General features: G+C 33.8%; 2 protein-coding genes across 2 annotated transcripts in view; one reads left to right on the top strand and one right to left on the bottom strand.

Annotated features, from left to right (window-relative positions):
• Positions 1 to 5,557, bottom strand: part of LOC143911364 (E3 ubiquitin-protein ligase RNF19B-like) — a 40,471-nt gene extending 34,914 nt beyond the window's left edge. The window contains exon 1 of the mRNA XM_077430227.1: positions 5,397 to 5,557. The gene's annotated coding sequence lies outside the window, so the exon portion shown is untranslated. The remainder of the gene's footprint in view (positions 1 to 5,396) is intronic.
• A 6,937-nt stretch (positions 5,558 to 12,494) lies between these two features.
• LOC143910780 (soluble guanylate cyclase 89Da-like) lies at positions 12,495 to 20,593 on the top strand. Its single transcript, XM_077429376.1, is given in 14 exon segments — positions 12,495 to 12,536; positions 17,611 to 17,688; positions 17,769 to 17,890; positions 17,958 to 18,151; positions 18,245 to 18,372; positions 18,449 to 18,691; positions 18,762 to 19,057; positions 19,126 to 19,233; positions 19,317 to 19,485; positions 19,638 to 19,790; positions 19,860 to 20,013; positions 20,084 to 20,193; positions 20,270 to 20,356; positions 20,480 to 20,593. Coding segments are annotated over 14 exon segments (1,998 nt in total).
• The last annotated feature ends 3,088 nt before the right edge of the window (positions 20,594 to 23,681 follow it).

Here is a 23,681-nt window from a genome sequence, read left to right as displayed (position 1 = left end):
AGTTTGTGCATGAACAAACTCCATAGTTTTTTGTAATTTTGTTTTTTTTTGTACCGTATAACTGGTCAGATTGGTTCTTGTATAAACAAACTAGTATTTTCATGAACGAACAAGATGTACAATTGGGCTGTAACGGGTCTACCTCACGGCACCGAAAGTGAAAAAGTCGAAAAAAACAAATATCGGAAGGCAAAGATCGAAAATCGAAAGATCTTAAGTCGGAAGATCAAAAAATAAGGGTGCATGGTAAACGGTACTACGTATAAATAATATATATGAGTGGCATGCGGTGAAATTATCTCTCTTTTTGTCATACAGCCTTGTTTAATGTGCGCGCGCAGGATACGGGAGGTAAAGCCTGTTACTCCTGTTGTATCCTACTCGCGCAAATTAAGTGAGGATGTACGACGGGGGGAGAGAGAGTTTTACCGCACGCCACTGATATATATACTAACCGTTTTTCATATGTATGCATGGTAAACGAACATTTTCGACTTTTTCACTGACGACTTTTTTACGGTCACCCATATGTATACATATGTATATTAAATAATAAATTTCTAATTACTCAACCCGATAATTAATAGTCCACAATGACTGTCACTCTATAATTCTCATATATGTATGTATATTTATGTCTTTGTATGTAAGTACTAGTGAAAATTCCTTTATAAAATAGACTACATCATAATTATAATATCGCTATTCTGTGTGTCTGTCTGAGATAACGCTAGTCGTTTCGATTCAACATACGTACAATACTAGTATTATATAAAAGATAACAAGAAAAAATTTAATTATTAATTCTAATTTCAAAACAACACAAAATATACATGTGATTTACAGATAAAAAAATAATAGTGTGTATTTAAAAGTATACTTCAAAGAGGGCTCGCAACAAAATCCCCCTGTCAGAACAATGTCGTAATAAAATTCGACCAAATATAATATATATTTCATTTTCTTACAAAATTTTCGTGTCCTATTCAAAGTTAAAATCAAACAGCGTATTCTTATGTTTGAGTTAAATTGCAAAGGCGAGGATCATGATTAAAAATACTGTGCAAATATTTGCCCGTAAGCTTAGCAAATATTAATTCTGTGGCGCATAAGTTCAGTTAAAATTTAATATCGCGCTAATGTAATCACAAGTTTATGAGAAAATGATTCATTTTTTTCCTACACTTAGGAACTCTTAAAAATGAAATAAACCTACCAAATCAAAACAGCTCATTAGGAATCAACGCAACACAGATGATTAAACAAACACAACGAAAATAATCTGTATAATAAAGCTTCTCTTTTAATAATATATTCATAGTATTCTAGACATCTATGCGTGGACTTTCTAAATGGGATTAAAAATTTGAATGACGAGTTTCCAGGAAAAGGTCAAGGTTTCGCATTCAAAAGTATATCGTATGCATTCAAATGAATAAACGAGCAGGCCGATAGGTTGATCAACTACATACATACCGCCAATTACAAACGGGAAGGATTGCCAATATAGACTCACCGCAGTGCGTCAGCTTAAGGCAAAAATAGATAGGTCCAATGAAAAAAGGTCTTTTATTATAGAGACGATAGTATTTAGTTAACAGTATACGAGCACAACGAACCAAACAATCGAGAGGAATGAGTATTATGTTTTAATCAGATTTTATCTGTATGAGTCCATTCGATTTTGTCGTTATGACAATAAAATTCTTCTTCTTAAAGTGGCGTATGTACGTGACTTTCAATCTGTTTTCCATACATGTTTTAAAATGAGAATACACACATATGTGCGTATCCATGTATGATATTTCAATTATTAAAATTGTAAAAAAGGAAAGAATCAAATGCAGCTGTTTTTGGTGACTTTCAAAATGCAAAAGGCGAGAGGAAATTTCATATGGACTCGTTTCATAAAGTAGGTCAGATAGAATCTGTAATTTTTATATGCGATTGATTGACAAATAGCAACATTACCTCTGAGAAAATGAAATTCATTTATTGGCAATCAATCTGAGAACCTTCAGCTAATTACTTGAAAGTCTAGTATGCGTAATAATTTTGTGGTTTGCTTATAAAATATACGTATTTACTATCAACGAATAAAATGTATATCTATTATATTCTAAGATTCTGTTCAAAGTTTGAATTCCAAATGTGTCCAAGTAAAAAATATTGAAAAAATCATTCGTTGAAGATCCGGTATGCGAATGAGTGAACAAATACAAATTATTCGTAAATTTTTCTTGTTTACTTTGTAAATTTAATGTTTATTTTGCAAAAAAACCTTATCTCGGTACCGTAATTATATTAAGTATTAGTGCATACTGATTTCTAGAGATGTTTACAGACCTCAAGATAAATTATTACTCTAACAGTAAAACAATACGGCATTTTTTCGTTCAGTAGTCTTGACTCAATTGTCACACAAGATTTATTTCTGTTATGTATTGAACTAATATTATTTTATAACAAAAATAAATAAAGGTTAAACTGATCAAACAGTCAATCATATAACATTTGAAACATCTGTAATTATGTTAAAAAAATTGTTCACTTTAAAGATAAATGCGTAATAAAAAAAAATCATACAGTATTGTCATAGGATTATGATGAAAAACAATATGATAAAACTAATGCATAGGGATTTATAATACTGAAAGCTTCTGTTTCTGATTAATGGTATTAAAAGGTTAATTTAGGTAAGTAAAACTTACCTAAATATAATATAATACTTGGATATAAATCAGAATGAACCACTGGAAAACGTCAAAAACAAAAACAGCAAGAAGAAACAATGTTCCTAAAAAGAGTTGAAAGTTGGTAACCAACTGTCATCCATCCGTCTTGTGTGCATACTCTAATTCTTAAAGCAAGTAAGGCGAAACTAGAGGTTGTGATCGAGAAATCTCGAGAAATTTTGATTCTCGTTTCTCGAGAATATTTTATTGTGAAAATTCGAGATTCTCGTATCTCGAGAAATCGTTTATTAGAATCTCGAAAATATCGAGAATATTTTAAATTTATCACTACATGTTTTTGTTCAATAAACTGACTGATTTGTATACTTGTTAACTCGTAAATAATTTTGTGAAGTATTGTAATATGTATAGATGGTCAGTATTTTTATTATTTGTCTGGTAAGTTATTATCCGGTCATCATATAAGTACATATACACATGTCACAACGAAATCGCACCATTTTAAAGTTACATACATATATGTGCATGTAGGTACTAGTCACTAGTGGGAAAGTATTCGGTTATGATATCACTAAAACGCTAGTGAAAATATATTTTCACTGACAATATGACCCCACTGTAACACACATAAAACAAAGATTTTTGATTTATTATTTATTTATTCGTGTATTTGCTCCTTATATATTAATCAATGTATATTCAGTATTTTAATATGCGTAGATGTTCAGTATTTTTATTATTTGTCCGGTCACAAAAATACGAGCAAAGCCGGGTGGCGAAACTGGGAATTTTATAAAATTCTTTGTTACATATTGTTATTTTTACTATTTTAAATTACTGTATATTTTATTTTCTTTTCGTGCCTTCTTTTATGATATTTTTTTTATATAATTTTACTTTCTTTTCTATTCAATGTTCTATTGTATCTCTCTATATCTTTCTTTCATCATGTCTTTAATAAAGTTATAAACCCCTGATAAAATATACATATGTAGTGTTTGTGTCCTTTTGATGTTGTCGATTGTATATGCTAAAAAAATTAATTCACTATATTAAAAAAAATATATACTTTCGGGATTCTCGAGAATTCTCGAGATTCGAAACAAAAAAGAAAATCTCGAATTTTCGAGATTCAAATATTCCGAGAAAATGAGATTGTTGAATCTCGAGAAACAAAAAAAGTCGAGAAATCACAACCTCTAGGCGAGACCAGTACAAATACGAATAACATACAAGTCTCCCAATATTACATACAAATGGTCATTGTGGGTAATATTCGGGGACGTGGAGGACGAGGAAGATCCCCGACAAAATAAAATGACCAGACTAGAACAAATGTGGTAGAACTGCTGCGAGCTATGTGTCCAATGAGGTACATAACTTTAACAGGAACTTATTTTGGAATTTCAAATTATCTTCCTCAAGACGAGCACAATAAAACATTTTTATTTAAACTTGTACACAGTCCATGTACAATAATGACTGGATGAAAATCAAAAATAATTTAAACTATTATGTACGTTTGATACTGACAATAGGATTTATAAAAAAAATTATATTCAATTTGTATACATGATTCATTCTGGGAATCACCATAGAACAATTGTGTTAGTGATATCATATCTAACTCACATTGACATATGTATGTAAATAACAATTACATTTATGATTAAACGTCATTCTCATATGACATAGTTATCACTGATACATTTAATAGTTTCTTTCAGTTAAATTTTTGATTTAACAGATATTTTAATTAGATTTTAGACTAATTTTTTGGATTTCAGTAAATTCTTATTAGATTAGATTGAATTTATTTTCTTTTGAGATTTTTTTTTGTATGTGATTAATTGACAGTGTACAATTAACGGAAATTGTTATTATTTCATTTATAAGTAACACTGATAAAATAACCACTTCAGAATTGATATATACATACATATATGGAATTAGAGGAATTGATTAGATAAACATGTTTTTGTCTTGAAACTGTAGAGTTTGAAAACATTTTTTTTATTATAAGGAACGTATTCAAAATTACTATTTGACAGACAAAGCTAAAAAAGACTTGCTGCAAAATGAATTTCTAAAAGTAACAAAAAAAAAAAAAGAATTTTGTGACAATGAAATGTCACTCTTTTTTCTTTTGTTTTTAAATGAAATTCTAAAATGTAAGCGTGAAGCTCAAGCCATACTACTAAACAAGTACCTGAATATGTTTATTAATAAATACTCCTATGATTTTTAATAGAAGTATTTGAATTTGATGTTCAAGTAGTATCATGATTTAAATAAAACATTGATTAGTATATTTTTCCCCATTTAAACAAAACACCATACATGATAAATAAATGGAAATCATAAAAGAATATACGAACAAAATAAATCATTCAAAACATCAGGAACAAAACAAATGAAAAAATAAACACAGAGAATATTTCTATTTTTGGACCAAAGACATTCGGATTGAAAAACAAATGAATATGGACTAGGGAATTGTGACAGTGGGTGCAATATGTTCAGTATGTAGAGATGTGAGTGGTGTGGTGGTGTGGTGCGATGCAGATGCAGATGTGTAGAATGTGCAGAATGCGTGGGTGTAGCTGGGCGGATCTGAGGAGAAAAGGAGGCTGACTGGATTAGGGGGGAGGGTTTAAAGAGAGGCTTTGTTAGTTTCGGGGTGTGTTTTCGTGTTCTCACCCTTCCGCTGAAGGGACGTTCGACGAAAACAGAAGACCTCAATCGAACTGATCGGCCAGCTGCCCGACGACCGCCCGGTGACAACCGACAACCGACAACCGAGAACCGACAGCCGACAGCCGACAGCCGAGAAGCGAACACGAACAGCTGCCAAAACAGGGATCTGCGTTACCGACCGTTGCACAAAACTAAACTCGACTGCGACCATGTTCGCCGCGGACAAATCGATGCTAATACAATCACAAATTCAATTCGTAAATAAAACACTCTCGTTGGGTCTGTGATAGTCGTTGGTCGTTCGGGTTCAAATTATACATTAATCCCAATTAATGGTGAATTCATATACATATTGTTATTTGTTACCAGTGGTTAGGGCTGACAGACTTCCCATTTTCCGAGATTGTCCCGGTTTCACGCCTCTGATCCCGGCGTCCCGAAAGGACTTTTCGGGACAGCTTAATATCCCGGTTTTGGATAACTGCTTATTGACCTCTCATTGTTCAGAAATACCGACTACTCGCAGTTACTAAACTACAAAAAAATGCATGAATCTCAATGTCTCGTGGATTCACATCCATGGTTAAAAAACGAGATTGAAAAAATTAAGATTTTTCTCAATCTTCTTTGGAAATAATTAATTTATTTAATTTCATCTAATATTGAAGTAATTATAACTAAACAAACTGGAAAAAAAGAAAGTAAATTCTAGTTTATAAAATTAAGGATCCTAGCTTCTACCTACTTCATATGCCTACATAATATATACCTTTAAAGGTCTGTTCATACTTAACAGCACTGCACGGCTTCAGCACTGTACGACTCCGTTTCAAATATGTCATTTTATTACATTTCTATTCATATCTACCTACACGTCACGGTCACGTCACGTTTACAGCACTTTGGCCGAGTGCAAGGCAAAATCGGCTTACTTATACATTACGGGCCATGACGATACGGCGCAATATTGCTTACGTCGTATTGTCGAGTACTTACAATATGAATGCATACACGTGCATTCGTAGCTACGCGTCAGAATACAAGTCAGCAAAAATGTTTCGGCGTTTATCGAACGAAAATATTTTGCGGGGGGCACCAGGAATTCATGCTACGCCACTGTATGTAGCTTATGTAGTTAATGTAGTTAGTCAGACAAAAGCTGCTAAAGAAAAACAAGTAAATGTTAGAATGAAAGGTGAAAAGGCTACAAGGGTTTAAGGACAAGTATTTCGAGTCGAATGCGTCAACTGAGCTAACCTCGTCCCTGCGCTTGGTTTACGCTAAATTCACCGTGTTGTGACTAGAGGTTATCATCGAGAAATCTAGTCTCGATATTTCTCGAGAATTCTCGAGAAATTTTGATTCTCGTTCCTTGAGAATATTTTATTGTGAAATTTCAAGATTCTCATTTCTAGAGAATATTTTATTATGAAAATTTGAGATTCTCGTTTTTCGAGAAATCGTTTATTAGAATCTCGAAAATATCGAGGATATTTTAAATTTATCGCTACGTGTTTTTGTTCAATAAACTGTCTGATTTATATACTTATTAACTCGTAAATAATTTTGTAAAGTATTGTAATATGTATAGATGTATAGATACAAATAACACTGTTCGACAAATGACGACTTTTAAAATGTTTCAGAGACGGGATATGACTTTTCTTATAGATCAATGCCCAGTGAACACGAATCTGGTAATAAAAAGTGTTGATTGGCTCGAGATTCGGATATACATATGTATATGTGTTTTTTAAATCGCGCGATTTTTCTATATCTTGGTGTTGTTCGGTCGATTTCTCAAAATTTGTTAATTTTCTGTTCAAAATGAATATTGGAATCTATAGTCGGGTATTTTATCTTTCATTTGTAGTACTTTTCAACTTTCAAATCTCTCTAAGTAGTCGTCCAGTTCAAATCAAAATTACGTATTTTCACTTGGAATTTTTCCCCATTGTTAATACTATATTATATTGAGTATTTTCTATTGAAACATGTTTATTAGAATAGTGTTCTGACCACACTATTTTTTGTTTTCGTTTAAAAGGGTTAACTGGAAGTGTGCTGAACTTTAAATCGCTAAAATTGCGAGCAAAAAGCTCGTACTAGTATTTACTCGTATTTACACGAATCTGAATTGAATTAATAGGGATAATATATTAAATTATCTTTATATGAGAATTAAATAAAATTCCACTTAGAAAAATCATATTTCGACTATTCTTGTGGATTAATAACAAAAATTCTATTGATAACTATCTTACCTCGATAAAATAAACGAATTTTTGTTATTAATCCACAAGAATAGTCGAAATATGGAATTTTATTTAGAGAGATTTGAAAGCTGAAAAGTACTACAAATGAAAGATAAAATACCCGACTGTAGATTCCAATATTCATTTTGAACAGGAATTAACAGATTTTGAGAAATCGACCGAACAACACCAAGATATAGAAAAATCGCGCAATTTAAAAAACACATACACCCAGCGCAAAGCGAAGCTTATCAGTCACAAATTTTACCGGAATGGCCCATTTTTCACCCTATTGGGTCTCACTTTCTGGCAATTTTGTTTTTATACTTTTACAGTTGTTTTCAGCATATCTCAACGTATTGTTGCCAAAAACTTTTAAAGTCAGTTTCCCCCAGACTTTCAAGTAGTGCGTGTCTTTTTTTAGTGTTGTGAGCGTTGAGCGTAAAATATGAATTTTTGTCGATCGCCGGGAAATCAAAAATTGTCACTTTCTGGGAGAAAAATTATTCTTTTGCGGAAATTTATCGACGAACGGGGACACATTCTACCTACAATAACTATATTTTTTAAGAAGTATAAAAAAACAATGGACATAACACCTGTCGAAAGAGGAAAAATGGCAAAAAAACTGACTTCTCGAGACGAACGGATTTTAAAGAGAATTTTACTTCAAAACAGTTTCAAAACTGCGTCAGAAATTAGGTTCATTGAAGTTCAATAGAGTTCATTGAAGTTGGAAAACTCAGTAAGCCTTAGAACAGTTCAATATAAACTAAATGAACTTGGTCTATTTTAACGGTGCGTGCAAAAAAAACCCTCCTCACGAAGAAAATGAAGGATACTTGTCTTTGGTGGGCCAAAGAGAAGAAAAATTGGACAGTTCAAGATTGGGAGACGATTACTTTTTCAGATGAATCCAAATTCAACCTGATTGGATCAGATGGAATGGCGCTAGTACGACGAAAATCAGGCGAACGCTACAAAGAATCGTGCTAAGCGCTGACTGTTTGACATTCGCCATGGTATGGTATTGGGGGCCATCACACGGTATGGTGATGGATCAATCATTAAACTAGATGGGATAGTCAACTCACAGGAGTATAAAAAAATCATCGATAAAAGCGTTATTCTTACATTAGAAGGCTTACCGGAAATGGTTAAGGATCTTGTCTTTCACGATGATTCAGCACCGGCGCATCGTTCAAAATTTGAGAGTATTCAAATTGTTTTCACAATTAATTATAATTATTTTTAATGCATTGGTATATCACCATTTGGTTTTTTTTAAATATCGATCAAGATAAAGATAGTTTAGGTATAAACTCCATTGAATGGCCAGGAAACAGCTCGGATCTAAATATAATCGAAAATATGTGAAGCAAAATAGGCAAAAAATTAGAGATAAAAAACCAAAAACCATAAAATAATTAAAATACATTATTTATGATGTATGCTACAATGAAATTGGTGATGAATTATTAAAAAAATAATATGAATCACTACTTACACGAATAAAACTATTTATTAAAAACAAAGGGGGTCATTAAATATTAAAATAAAAAAACATTTTTATTTGTATTCCCTACTATTATTTGAAGTCCCCTTGATATGTTGAAAACCTTGAAAAAGAAAAAAAATCCGTTTTTATCGATTTTTTGATTTATGAAATCTACTCCAGGTATAAAAAAAATGTTAATTTTTACTCCAAATTTACAATGATTCCCCTCATAATGTTATGTATTGACGAAATCGCTTTTTTTTGCCGCATATTGATGAAGAGGAGTTGTAGAAAGTAATACGAAAACTGTTATTTTAAATTCCTTTACTAGTCTTTTAATATATCGTTATTTGCATGTGATGCAACTGATAAGCTTCGCTTTGCGCTGGGTGTATATCTCCGAATCTCGAGCCAATCGACACTTTTTATTACCAGATTCGTGTTCACTGGGCATAGATCTATAAGAAAAGTCATATCTCGTCTCTGAAACATTTTTCGTGTCGAACAGTGTAATTGAATAAGTGGAGATTTTTGTTTTCGAAAATTTTGGTATTTGACAATATACTAGCAAAAATTTTATTCGCATAATAAATTTTATCCAAGCATATTTTCTTAAAAATAAAATTTCAGTAATTAACTTTCAAAACCTTGAATCATCATTTTGTGCTTCAAGATTGTATAATTTTGTTTGTTTATTATTTTTAAGCAAAGTCAGCAATATTACGAATTTTAAAATGTATCGGAATTATCACTACGCCTTATTTCAGTACCGAACATTAATTATATTTATGAAAACTCTTATAATTTAATTTTTTTCTATTTTTAAACCAAATAAATGCTTTTAAGTACATTGATAACGCGAAAAATATTAAATGCAACGAAGAGTATAGCTTATTTAAAATAATCCCAAATTTTTATAGATAAATATTTAAACTGAACTGTAGACATTATGATATTTACATATGTACACGAATTTTAATTATTTATAGAATTTAATATCTATACCACATTAGTTATTTTTTTTAAAAAAAGTAATGCAACAATATGAAAATTTACAAAGAATCACTAATTTCTGAAACTATTTTCTAAAACAATTAGGGTGAATGTAGCTAATTGCTAGTAATTTGAAGACTGCGGTGTTATTCACGACCGAGAAAATTCATCAAGGGTGTGTTATTTACACCCCAGTATCTGTACCACCACAACTTCATTTACCACCCTGTGAGAGCGGCCATCACAGTTTCGTCACCACGTTCGAAACAATTAACTCCGAACTCAATATCCTAGACATAGAATAATTGGAATACTCGCGGAAACTGTCACTTTAAATATTTGATTCTGCACATTGTGGAGGAACGAAGAGGATTAATTTGACTTGCACGAGTTTAATGCGTCGACCATATTTTACGAGCTATTTTGAACAAAAGTGAAATAAAACCATTTTTAATACAAATGATTTAAGCTACATATTATATGTGTGTACATACATATGTACATATATACGAGCAATATTTCGAGTAGTTAATCTAATGGATAATAATAAGTTTTAATGACCATAATACGCTCTACGAGTGTTTCTCTCCGTTTATCAAAACTCAATACTTCCTGTGTGGGCAGAATGATGTACAAACATATCTAATATAACTCCAAAATCGATAATTTATTTCGTTAATCATGAGTAAAGAGTGGACCAACTTTGCGCAGTTCAATGTTCATCGTTCGCCGTGCTTAGTTCATTTTTATGATGAACCTTTTTTTATATTCTCTAGCTTTGTAGTTTGCCCTGTTTCCTGGAAAATAGACCCAAAACGCCCTGTTTCCTGGTAAAAGCACGCTTCCGGTCCTACCTCTAATCATGAACAGAGATCGTCGGACAAGTTGTTTTTGCCCAAAAAAATGGTTCACTATTGTCAATTACTATTGTCAATCTTTTTTTTTGCTCTCTTGCTTTGTGGGACAATAATAATTGACAGTAGTAAATTATTTTTTGTGTCCGCCGTAAAAAGTGGTATTTGGCCTGAAAACCTGCCCAAAAATATTTTTTACGTTTTTACCAGAAAATGGCTTTCTGTACTTTTAAATTCGAACTGTTGACGACTGTAAGCCATCTTAAAATTGTTGATAATATTTCGAAATTCCTCAAATTTCGCAGGAGGGCACTTTGTAACAATTACTAGTTTTTTTCTTCTAAATCTTTTAATTTTTGAATAAAAAGACTTTGGGTGCATCCTTTTATTATATCATATAGATTCTTTCGGGTCATAGACATGACAGAATCATCATAAATTGAAATATTAATAAAGAATGAAAATTAATAAAAAAAGTTGGAGTTCCAAGAAAATTCTGCGCGCGCACATTAATACGGGAGAAAAAGCCTGTTCCTCTTGTTCCTGTTGTATCCTGCTCGCGCAAATTAATTGAGTATGTACCGTTTACCATGCACCCTTTTTTTTTGATCTTTCGACTTAAGATCTTTCGATGTTCGATCTTAGCCTTCCGATATTTGCGTTTTCGGTAATTTAACATTCCGGCTCGTCATGGAGACCGGTCATATACATATGTACATATGTATGTGAATATTACACGTATGTACGTATTTAAAATTACAACAAAAACATGGTATATTAAAATAATGTTGTATATTAGATGGGTATACATATGTATGTATATGACATATTAATAAAACATATATTGCAGTTTATGTACAGGCTAGTATTTTATGTGTAGTTCTTAAATAACATATGTATGTATTATCAATTACGCATTTGAAATAATATTCAATGATTTGTACGATATTCCCAAGCACTTTACATGGTAATTTTCTCAAAAATAGCTTAGCTGAAATATCATAGCTTACTCGGTAGTGGAGTTTGTTCAGCAATAGCGTATCTCTACCACCCTGCCCCACCCACTTACCCACCCATCAACGTTCGGAGCATGTCCAAGGTCCACCACCACCTAAAGGCAACACTTGTTCATTCGCCTTGTGTACTCCTCGACAGTAGGCCGCATGTTAAAGACCCATCCCAGAACTAAATAATTTGTAAGATGTTTTTTATAATCTTTTTTATAAATTTTATATATCATCGGTATTTCAAAGATTAATCTTTTATATTAAATTAAAAAAAACAATATCTACGTGAAATAGTATGTTGACATCTGTACCATCGCATAAATGTATTAAGATTATTTTTTTAAAAGCAAAAAAAATGATTAAGTGTCTCATTCGTTCAGAATATATTCTTTTTAATATCAATTAAACATTTGCAAATATACTTATGTATATGTGTGTATATATAATATATCTTTTTAGGTATAATAAGGAGTTGATCATCATAAAAGATTACCATGTATGGAATGCTACTAGAGAGCGTTCAGCACTTCGTGCAGGTAATGATATTTTTTAATTGTCCTTTGTTCATATAGCTAGTGTCTATTTATGACGTGTTTGTTCCTTTTATAAATAGATTTAATATTCGTAAATATCGCCACGAACATTATTCGTCTACTTTCGTGCTAAATTGCAAATATTATATTTGTTTGGACGCTTCAATATTTGAGCCGTTATACTTGAAAGTGGCGAAAGTCTAATTTTCAGTTCCAAAAACACTATTTCTGTATGACTTAATTCATAAATTGTTATCACTTATTTTAATTCGAATTGTCCAGAATCACCAGTATTTTTAAATATTGTAAAACGCAAAACATTATGTCTCGAAAAGAGGAAAAGTGGACTTACGCCAATTTCAAATACAATGATTGCTCATTTAATGATATCAATATTATTTTGTGTTCAATTTCAAATATTATAATATAGATATAGTACTTTCTTATATGTATTTAATTAGTTTCTTTGGGTATATAAAGAGCTTTAAAGAAAATAAAAATACATAAACATACATATATTGTACATACATACAAAAGTAGAATTCATTTAATCTTATTAAATATTTTATTAGGGACCAGACTTTGTTATCCTTCCAACTCGTATATACGCATATACATACATACATATATATGTATATATGTATGTCTATATCTACTCCGCACAAATTCAAAGGAAGATATTTTTTTTAATTTTCAATTTATTCTGTTTTTTTTAACCTCTTTGTCATTCAATACAAAGCTTTTGTAAGAATTTCAATAAAATAAATTCTCTTTGATATTCAGAACAAATTATTCATATATGTAAAATTCTATATTGTGCATATTTAAATATGTATGTGTATATCGCGTGAAAGTATTGCTTTATTTAATGGAACATTTTTAAAATCTTGATAGTATCGATAGAAATATGTATGTAAACGCTTAGAATTCTTTATTTATTTATTAAATAATTTAAATCAGAATTTTCGGTTAGTAGAAGTTTTGATTAATGTTACGGGTCAAATTCTGGGGTATATTTCATGTAAAAACAATTTAAAGTTTACTTGATCACTTTCGCGTAAAATAGTACTTTCTCATCTAACAAAAATGAGCACGTTCTTCGAAACCTTTCACACGAACTTTGTTTTTATACCGGGGAAGTAATATTTCTTAAACTGAAGTTTAATTCCCATCACAAAGTTGTAAAAGAAAACAGTATCAGTTTCGTAAGATAAATCATCTTCAAACTATAAGGTTTAAAATTCTAAAAAAAATACTATAAACGCGTATATATTGAATTAGGTACATCAGTACGAATTGATTTTATTTCCATTGGTATCCTATCGATTTTCTCCCTTACCATCATTATCTAAGGCAAACATGTAAACAAGCAGTGAAACTGTGTAGGTGCCTATGTTGCTTGGGAATTTACGACCCTAAAGTGAAAAGACTGAAATCCCCAGAGCGTAATATTACGACATCGCAATATACTCTTTCAATGTCAACATGCTTGTCTCGTTTTCGTATTTTAATAACATTCCTCATGTTTATTCCCTCAACTATTTCACTGACATGAAAATAATGGAAGATTAAATACTTTTCTACAGTCCATATTTCATCGATAAGTGAAAATTTTAAAGTATGTTTAATATAATATAATATTAACGGTATGTTTCTTTCATATCAATATTAAAACACCTACATACATATGTACATATTGTACTAACATATTAAACTAATTATATTAAAAAAATAAAATTTTCATGAAAAAATTGGTTGTTTCCGATTATTTTTATTTTATTTTATTTTTTTATTTTATTAATTGAAAAATCAACAGACAGGATGTACATAGATATGTATAAAAAAACAAATAGTAAATAAATAATATATGTAACATCCGAGTCCAATAATAGATTTTTACAAAAATGAAAAAGATAAATATAAGGAAAACAAATTAAAAAGTAAAGAATAAAGGCATGACAAAATATATAGAACATTGCATAATTAAACTATAGTATTAAAATATTTGGAAAAGGTTATAAAATAGAATATAAGAAGAAATTGAAATTTACAAATATAAAACAAATGAAAAAGGTAAATACAAAATAAACAAATGAAAAGGAAAATAATGAAAGCTATAATATGATTAAATAGCACATTACATAACTAAACTAAAGTATAAAAATATTGGAAATATTGGAAAAATAGAATATTGTTATGTTGGTTATTTTAATAATGAACCTAGAAAAATTGAATTAAAAATTAGGCGTAATTTTTTTGTGTATATTTAAAAAAAATCATATTATATTTCAGACTTTGAGGACACGCTGTTCTATGTCTCGTACATACATACATATATTTGTATATAGATGGACCAAATCGTAACAAAGTTTCCTCAAACTAATTTTAGCATTTAACTAACTTTGTCTTCAATTTCCGCGTGCTATTTCCTATACATGTACAGTTCATATCCCAAGGGTGCCATTTTAGATGTTCACGTTAGATAATTTGTTTTCCAATTAAGCGCACACAACTGTTTCACGATAGACATTGACGATTTTTATGACCAAATTTTCAATTAAACATGTACGCCGTATATTAAATGTCAACAGTCAGTAGAAACGTAATGAAAAGTTCTATCGTATCGTTTAGATAATAAAATGAGTTCTGTTGAAATGTCAATTCAAATAATGCAAGGTCTATCTAGCAAAGCCTGTTTGAACTATTTAATGGATGACAATGTCCAATTTCGCGGTGCTTAAACAATAAACACCGATCTCTTGAGATGGTAAATACGTGACCAGAAACTGTGGGTGCTATATTGTTATCGCTAGGTTTCGCCTTCCACCATTTCTCACTTTCGCCCTTGAAAACGTTCGTTCGTGCGAAAGTCGAGAAAATAAACACCCTCTCGACGCCAAAGTTACATAAGGTACGTACATACTTATGTTTAATATATATATATATATATATATATATATATATATATATATATATATATATATATATATATATATATATATATATATATATACATATGTATATATATATATATATATATATATATATATATATATATATATATATATATATATATATGTATATACATTTATATATGGTGTAACAGGCACACCATGTGCTTACACAATTTTATTTTTCCTTTTGCTCGAAATATTATATTGGATTTTTTTCTGAAATAAGTGAAGTTTTGTTAGTTTACTTGGGACTTTCTTCTTTTTAATTCGGTATATGTACATACGTATGCATGTAGATTCAACTGTGCTTTGTAAATGAGTCTCAGTGAATCCTTGCTACCTAGAGAAGGATTTTCTTAATGGAAATTTATATATTTGCGAAGGTCGCTCGCTTCCTTTTTACCCATCCCCTTTGGATTTCCTCTCTCTCGTTGAAAACCCAATTTTCTTCATATCCCCTCAAGTCATTCAGACTTTAATAATTGTCGCTCGCAGTCTTTTTGGCGCTGCAAAAAGATATTACAATAATATTCAAACAAGTCCGAAGAAAAATATCCGTAGTGTTTAAAAAATAAAGTCAAAATAAAATTTTATGTCATCACCAAAACCAAAAATATAATATTTAAATTCATTTCTTCATTCATAAAAGTATATAAATATGTACATATAGTATATGTAGTCATTTTTGTATATATAAAAATCAATGTTTGTCTGTCACGTATGCGTTCATATACCATTCAATCGATTGAGATAAAACTTACACGAATTATTGTGTCTGTCCGCGATGGTTTCTGTAAAAAAAATCTTCCAAAAACGGGAACGGAAACGGGAAAAACGGGAATGAGTGGCATTGCAAACGCAATAATTTCAAATGTTTTCGCGTCACCACCTTCGTTGTTAGGGTAAAATAAACAAACAATTGAATAATTTCAAATATGTTCGCCGCCTGCGTTTTTCCGATAAATCATCATTACTGTAATTTAATTTGATCATTAAGTTTTGAAACTGAAACATTCACTTATCGAAACACATCGAAAAACGGGAACGGGAACGGGAATTGCATACGTTATTGTGGCATTGAAACGCATGCCGGGTTCTGCTAGTATTGTATAAAACATTATGAAGTGACATCGATCTTGTTTATTAAAAACTAGCCTCGACTATTTCCCATTTCCATATTCATAATAGATGTATTTATGTACGTATAATATATAAGTATATTCCTTTTGTCATATTTTTAGAAATAATAATTAATAAGTAGTCACCGGAGCCAGAGGGGGCCGTGTATTGTTCAAAGGTTGTAAATTCATTGTTAAAGGTTTGTCGAACAATGGATAGCACTGTGACTATCCTACCTCTATTAATAAGACACGTTCACACATGTCATATAATTAGGGTGACCATATTTCACAAGTCTCAAAACGGGACGCTCCACAAAAAAATTTTCCCCCATCATTATAAAAAAAATGTGTTTCAAGTACAAAAATTTTATAATTTTTATAAAAAAAAAGATTTTTTTCTAAAACATATAAAACTAACAAATAAAATAGCTACAATTTTTCCAAAACAATATTCTACATAGGTATCTTTTAATTGCAAAAATTATGTGCAACTGCGGCAGCCTCCGGGGCACCGGGGTCCGCCGGATTCTGGATTTCTTTTTGTTTCGGATACGGACTCCATTTTCAGTTCCAGATACCGATTCCTGTTTCAGTTCCAATTCCCGATTTCTGTTTTAGTTCCGATTCCGATTAATTATTACTAAATGTATTGTAACTTTATTTTAAATTATGTATCAATTTGTTTTCGAAACCACCCGTTGAAATATCAACGGGGACAACACTAGTATGAAAATAGCAACAAAAACATTTTTATGAAAGCTCGTTCTATTTAAGTGTTACCATCGACGCCAGAGGAAGACGATGGATCACCGTAATGGCGTAATTGGAGTCCGTTGAAGATGCTTATTACTGTCGTCTTCAATCACTATCACGTTAAATTGAAATGTCACTTATCAAAGCCTTGTTTTTATACATTATACATTATTTTATACTGAAAAATTTCTTCATTGCGTCGCATTTAATAAACGACGTCCTTAATACTAGCTTAAGAATTAATTTCAGTTGGAATACGGGGAAGATATGTGGATGTCAGCTTTAGACGAAGTGGGATGTCGGCACACAGTCTTCAACACACATCAAGTACTTAAATATAAAATAAATACATTCTTTATATTTTCGATGATATTAAATATATAATATGTATGACTGATCATTAATAGCAATATCCTGATACTTTGATGCCGGCTTTGGCAGCGGCATTGGCTCGCATTTCTGGTAAAACAGCAGATGATTTCATGCACTTTTTCGGAAAATGCTTTGTTCGCTACTTCAGCAATATAGGGTATTTTCAATAGCGGTTTTTCTATATTCATATTTTTGAAAATGTTAGCATAAAAGTTTTTCTTTAGATACGATGAAATGATTAAGGCGACCGGTCGCTATTTTTGCGATTTTCTACAATCTGTGGATAATATACATCTTCGAATGAGGTTTACATATCCTCGCATGAAGAGTCCTTCTATGTATTTGAGAGCTGTAGACGACGATGGAGCCGAACTTGTATATCGCAGCACCAGACAAGGATTCTCCAACTATTTCAAAGGTATTTTATATTTATTGTATAAATAAATATTTTATTATACTTTGTATTATTATTTAATGAAATGAAACTGAATAGCGTCATAATTATTTCTAGGGCAATTGATTGAAATAGCGCAACAATTGTACAGTATCGACTTAGATATAAAGGAAATACAAAAGATTAAGCTCCCTTCGGACGAATTCAAACATACATATAGATTAAATTTTAACAATAAAGAATATGTGAGATTTCAATTTATTAAAATATTAAAGGATATTGATAAAAAGTTAAAAAATTGTGTGTACTTGTGTATTGTAGATGCGTGTAGTACAAGAGAAGTCGGCTAAGAGTAAAGATGCTGGACTGCCATCAGTTTCGGCTTCTGTCTTACTTCAGCTATTTCCATTTGGTGTATTGTTAGATAAAAGTATGAAAGTGATATCTGCAGGTGAAAAAGTGATTGGTGCTTGGGGCGGTCCTAAGGAAGCGTTTCTTGGTCAGCCAGTGACTGATTTGTTTCGTGTTCGTCGTCCAAAAGGAGCCCCCTTCGATTTCAATTCCGTAAGAAAAATACTGTACAAATATTTGTAAACATGTTTTAGTTTGTTTTTTAAACATTTCTTCGTTTTAGCTTCGCTATTTGCAATCTGTGCTTTTTGAGCTAGAATTGGTGAGGTGTGCTGTACCGTCTAAAACTAAAACCACAAAATCTGAAAGTTTAGATGAAAATCCGGCTCGGCCTTGTAAGGTTCATAATAAAGTGTTTGTTTAAGTTTGATTAAAACCATATATGTATAAATATGTATTTACGCTAGGTACCGAGCTGTTGGATAGACGAGGCAGTCAAGGAGCGCGAAGTATTCTGTTGAAAGGTCAAATGTTTTTTTTGAAAGATTTAACAGCATTGGTGTTTCTTTGCAGTCCACTGTAAGTTTTTAATACCCTTTTTTACTAATGAGAAAAAAATCAGAATATTAAAATATTAAAATTTATAGAATAAACAGCCTTGATGAATTACTTTCGACGGGACTATTTTTAAACGATTTAAATCTGCATGGTTTGTCGCGTGAATTGGTTCTGTCCGGTTGGCAGCATTGCTCCAGGTATACGCAGAAATCAAAAATTTTCAACAAATATGTACGTATTGGTTTTTGAATAATTTTTTTTCTTTATTTTTTTTAAACAGATTGGAATTGATGTGCGAAAGGGCAGAACAGCGCTCTGGAGAGCTAGAAAGATCGCTGCAACTTTTAGATCGCTGGAAAAGTCGTGGAGATGAGTTATTGTATTCCATGATTCCACGCACGGTAGCAGATAGATTGAGGCGTGGTCAAAATCCACTTACTACGTGTCAGGTTTTGTGTTTTTATACATGTTTATTATTATAATGTACAGTAAAAGAGGTTGCATTCAAATTTAATTTTACAATATAGAAACTATTTGGATGTGTATTTTTGGTATGAATCTGTTCGAAAAGCTATTTAATGAATCAACTGTTTTTTTGCAGACATTTGATTCTGTGACGGTGATGTTTTGCGCTTTGGAAGAACTTAAATCATCAGGTGTTCAAACTCGGGAGAAAGTAATGGAAACCGTTACAGTTATGAATTCAGTATTTTCTTGTTTTGATCAATTGTTGGATTATTACAAAGTTTACAAGGTATAGTATTTTAATTAATATAAATATTTGGCCAAGATAATATATCTTAGGTACATATTTTTGCTGAAGGTGGAGACTGTAGGTCAGGTTTACATGGTAGTAAGCGGTGCTCCAGAAACAAGCGAGGATCATGCTGAACAAATAGCAGATGCTGCTTTGGCCATGTTGAATGGAGCACACGCTTTGCATCTTCCTCACGCGCAGAATGTTAGGGTAAAAATAGGTAAAAACTTGCCGATTTTTGGAAATATCATATAAATGAAGTCTATGTGAAATAATGTATAATTTTACAGGCGTTCATAGTGGACCAGCTGTCGCGGGCGTAGTGGGTTTGAAAGTACCGAGATATTGTTTTTTCGGCGACACTATAAATACAGCTAGTCGGATGCAGTCTAGCGGAATGGTGGGTGTGGTTTGTGTCGTGTTTTGAATATCATGGTGTTATAAATTTTTATTTGTTAAAAATTTACTGTTTTCAGGTAGGACGTATTCATATCTCTAAAACTACTGCGGAACTATTATCGTTTCGTTACAAAGTTAAGCCCAGAGGAATGGTAACAGTGAAGGTAAATTTGTATGTAATTGATATAATATTATATCAATATATAATATGTACCTTTGACAATTTTTCGATAAGTTTGTGTTGTGTTGTGTGTTTTAAAAATTACGTGATAAAAAACTATTTCCAGGGAAAAGGTGAAATGGAAACATTTTGGTTGGAGGCGAACGATGATGAGGGCAAACCTGAAAACGACGGTGACTCGATTATAAAAGCTATACAGAAAGTCTCTTTAATCAATTAAAAAAAGTATTAAATATATTAATTTGTGTTTAGAATAATGTGAGGAAATATAACTGAGAAAAAAATGGGGTTTTTACAAAAACAACCGAATTTATGCAGTAGTGCAAGGATTTATTTTGATTTGAGCAAAATATGTACATATTAATTTCAGGCAAGAATGAAATTAATTATAAAAAATATATATCAATTAAAATAAGATTGTTGAATAAATGTATTTATGACTTTGAATTTGCGCCTAACGTTTTTCGTAACTTGAATTATATGTGGTTATAATCGTCGATGAAACAAAAAATTTCATAAAGACCAATAAAGATACAATTGAAAAATTTGTTTACATGAAAAATAAAAATGTAAAATAAAATAAAATCTACAAATAAAATTGTATAATATGGAAAGTTTTCTTAGTGTCCGTAGTATAAAGATATTGTTTTATTCTAAAATAAATCAATACATATATTATTCAATGCATTTTATTAGCTTGGATCCTACCTGCGTATTATTATATATATATATATACTAGCTGTATTACCCGGCTTCGCTCAGTGTTTATAATATAAACCGCTTAAACATGACTAAGCTAATTTAATTAAAAAAAAAAAAAAAATTTAAAAATTAAAAAAAAAAATTTAAAAAAAAAATTTAAAAAAAAATAAAAAAAAAATAAAAAAAAATCAAAAAAAAAAATCAAAAAAAAAATCAAAAAAAAAATTAAAAAAAATCAAAAAAAAAAAAATCAAATTTTTTTTTTGCCTTCTAGGGCTTCGCCCTCGGCGCCCCCCTGAGCCTTTGCCTTCTAGGGCTTCGCCCCTCCACGCCCCATGAGCAATTGCCGTTTAGGGCTTCGCCCCCATGATCAGTTGCCTTTTAGGGCTTCGCCCCTCCGCGCCCCCATGATTCAAAGCCGTCTAGGGCTTCGCCCCCCTTAGTTAATGCCTTTTAGGGCTTCGCCCCCCGCGCCCCCAAGATTAATTGCCGTTTCGGGCTTCGCCCCCCTTAGTTAATGCCTTTTAGGGCTTCGCCCCTCCGCACCCCCATGATTAAATGCCGTCTAGGGCTTCGCCCCCCCTAGTTAATGCCTTTTAGGGCTTCGCCCCCCGCGCCCCCAAGATTAATTGCCGTTTAGGGCTTCGCCCCCCTTAGTTAATGCCTTTTAGGGCTTCGCCCCTCCGCGCCCCCACGATTAAATGCCGTCTAAGGCTTCGCCCCCATGATCAGTTGCCTTTTAGGGCTTCGCCCCTCCGCGCCCCCATGATTAATTGCCGTCTAGGGCTTCGCCCCCCTTAGTTAATGCCTATTAGGGCTTGCGCCCCATGAGGCTGGGCCCCCCGGGCCCCCTTCGGGGCCCCACGGGGCTGCGCCCCTTGTGGCGCCCCCTTTTGAGCCCCATGGGGCTGCGCCCCATGAGGCTGGGCCCCCCGGGCCCCCATTCGGGGCCCCACGGGGCTGCGCCCCTTGTGGCACCCCCTTTTGAGCCCCATGGGGCTGCGCCCCATGAGGCTGGGCCCCCCGGGCCCCCTTCGGGGCCCCACGGGGCTGCGCCCCATGTGGCGCCCCCTTTTGAGCCCCATGGGGCTGCGCCCCATGAGGCTGGGCCCCCCCGGGGCCCCACGGGGCTGCGCCCCTCGTGGCGCCCCCTTTTGAGCCCCATGGGGCTGCGCCCCATGAGGCTGGGCCCCCCGGGCCCCCTTCGGGGCCCCACGGGGCTGCGTCCCTTGTGGCGCCCCCTTTTGAGCCCCATGGGGCTGCGCCCCATGAGGCTGGGCCCCCCGGGCCCCTTTCGGGGCCCCACGGGGCCCCACGGGGCTGCGCCCCTTGTGGCGCCCCCTTTTGAGCCCCATGGGGCTGCGCCCCATGAGGCTGGGCCCCCCCGGGGCCCCACGGGGCTGCGCCCCTCGTGGCGCCCCCTTTTGAGCCCCATGGGGCTGCGCCCCATGAGGCTGGGCCCCCCGGGCCCCTTTCGGGGCCCCACGGGGCTGCGCCCCTTGTGGCGCCCCCTTTTGAGCCCCATAGGGCTGCGCCCCATGAGGCTGGGCCCCCCCGGGGCCCCACGGGGCTGCGCCCCTCGTGGCGCCCCCTTTTGAGCCCCATGGGGCTGCGCTCCATGAGGCTGGGCCCCCCGGGCCCCCTTCGGGGCCCCACGGGGCTGCGCCCCTTGTGGCGCCCCTGGCGGGGCCCCATGAAACTACTCGCCTTGCGCCCCCGCGGGGGTGAATCCATTGAATCGAAAAAAACAAATCGGCGCCCATGGATCGAAAAAAAAAAAAACGAATCACGTGTTCGATGACGTCACCGATCTACGGACGACGAAGAAGACGACGAAGAAGACGACGACCAAGGATACATACAAAGTCTCTTTCCAAATTATAGATTAGACTAGCTGTATTACCCGGCTTCGCTCAGTGTTTATAATATAAACCGCTTAAACATGACTAAGCTAATTTAATTAAAAAAAAAAAAAAATTAAAAAAAAATTTAAAAATTAAAAAAAAAAATAAAAAAAAAATCAAAAAAAAAAATTAAAAAAAAAAATAAAAAAAAAATAAAAAAAAAATTAAAAAAAAATTTTTTAAAAAATCAAAAAAAAAAATCAAAATTTTTTTTTGCCTTCTAGGGCTTCGCCCTCGGCGCCCCCCTGAGCCTTTGCCTTCTAGGGCTTCGCCCCTCCACGCCCCATGAGCAATTGCCGTTTAGGGCTTCGCCCCCCTTAGTTAATGCCTTTTAGGGCTTCGCCCCTCCGCACCCCCATGATTAAATGCCGTCTAGGGCTTCGCCCCCCTTAGTTAATGCCTTTTAGGGCTTCGCCCCCCGCGCCCCCAAGATTAATTGCCGTTTAGGGCTTCGCCCCCCTTAGTTAATGCCTTTTAGGGCTTCGCCCCTCCGCGCCCCCATGATTAAATGCCGTCTAAGGCTTCGCCCCCATGATCAGTTGCCTTTTAGGGCTTCGCCCCCCGCGCCCCCAAGATTAATTGCCGTTTAGGGCTTCGCCCCCCTTAGTTAATGCCTTTTAGGGCTTCGCCCCTCCGCACCCCCATGATTAAATGCCGTCTAGGGCTTCGCCCCCCTTAGTTAATGCCTTTTAGGGCTTCGCC

The sequence above is a fragment of the Arctopsyche grandis genome, chromosome 4, assembly GCF_051622035.1.
Source record: "Arctopsyche grandis isolate Sample6627 chromosome 4, ASM5162203v2, whole genome shotgun sequence".
NCBI classification, from domain to species: domain Eukaryota; kingdom Metazoa; phylum Arthropoda; class Insecta; order Trichoptera; family Hydropsychidae; genus Arctopsyche; species Arctopsyche grandis.
The sequence above is the reverse complement of the archived record's forward strand: the minus strand, read 5'-3'. Positions and strand labels throughout refer to the sequence as shown.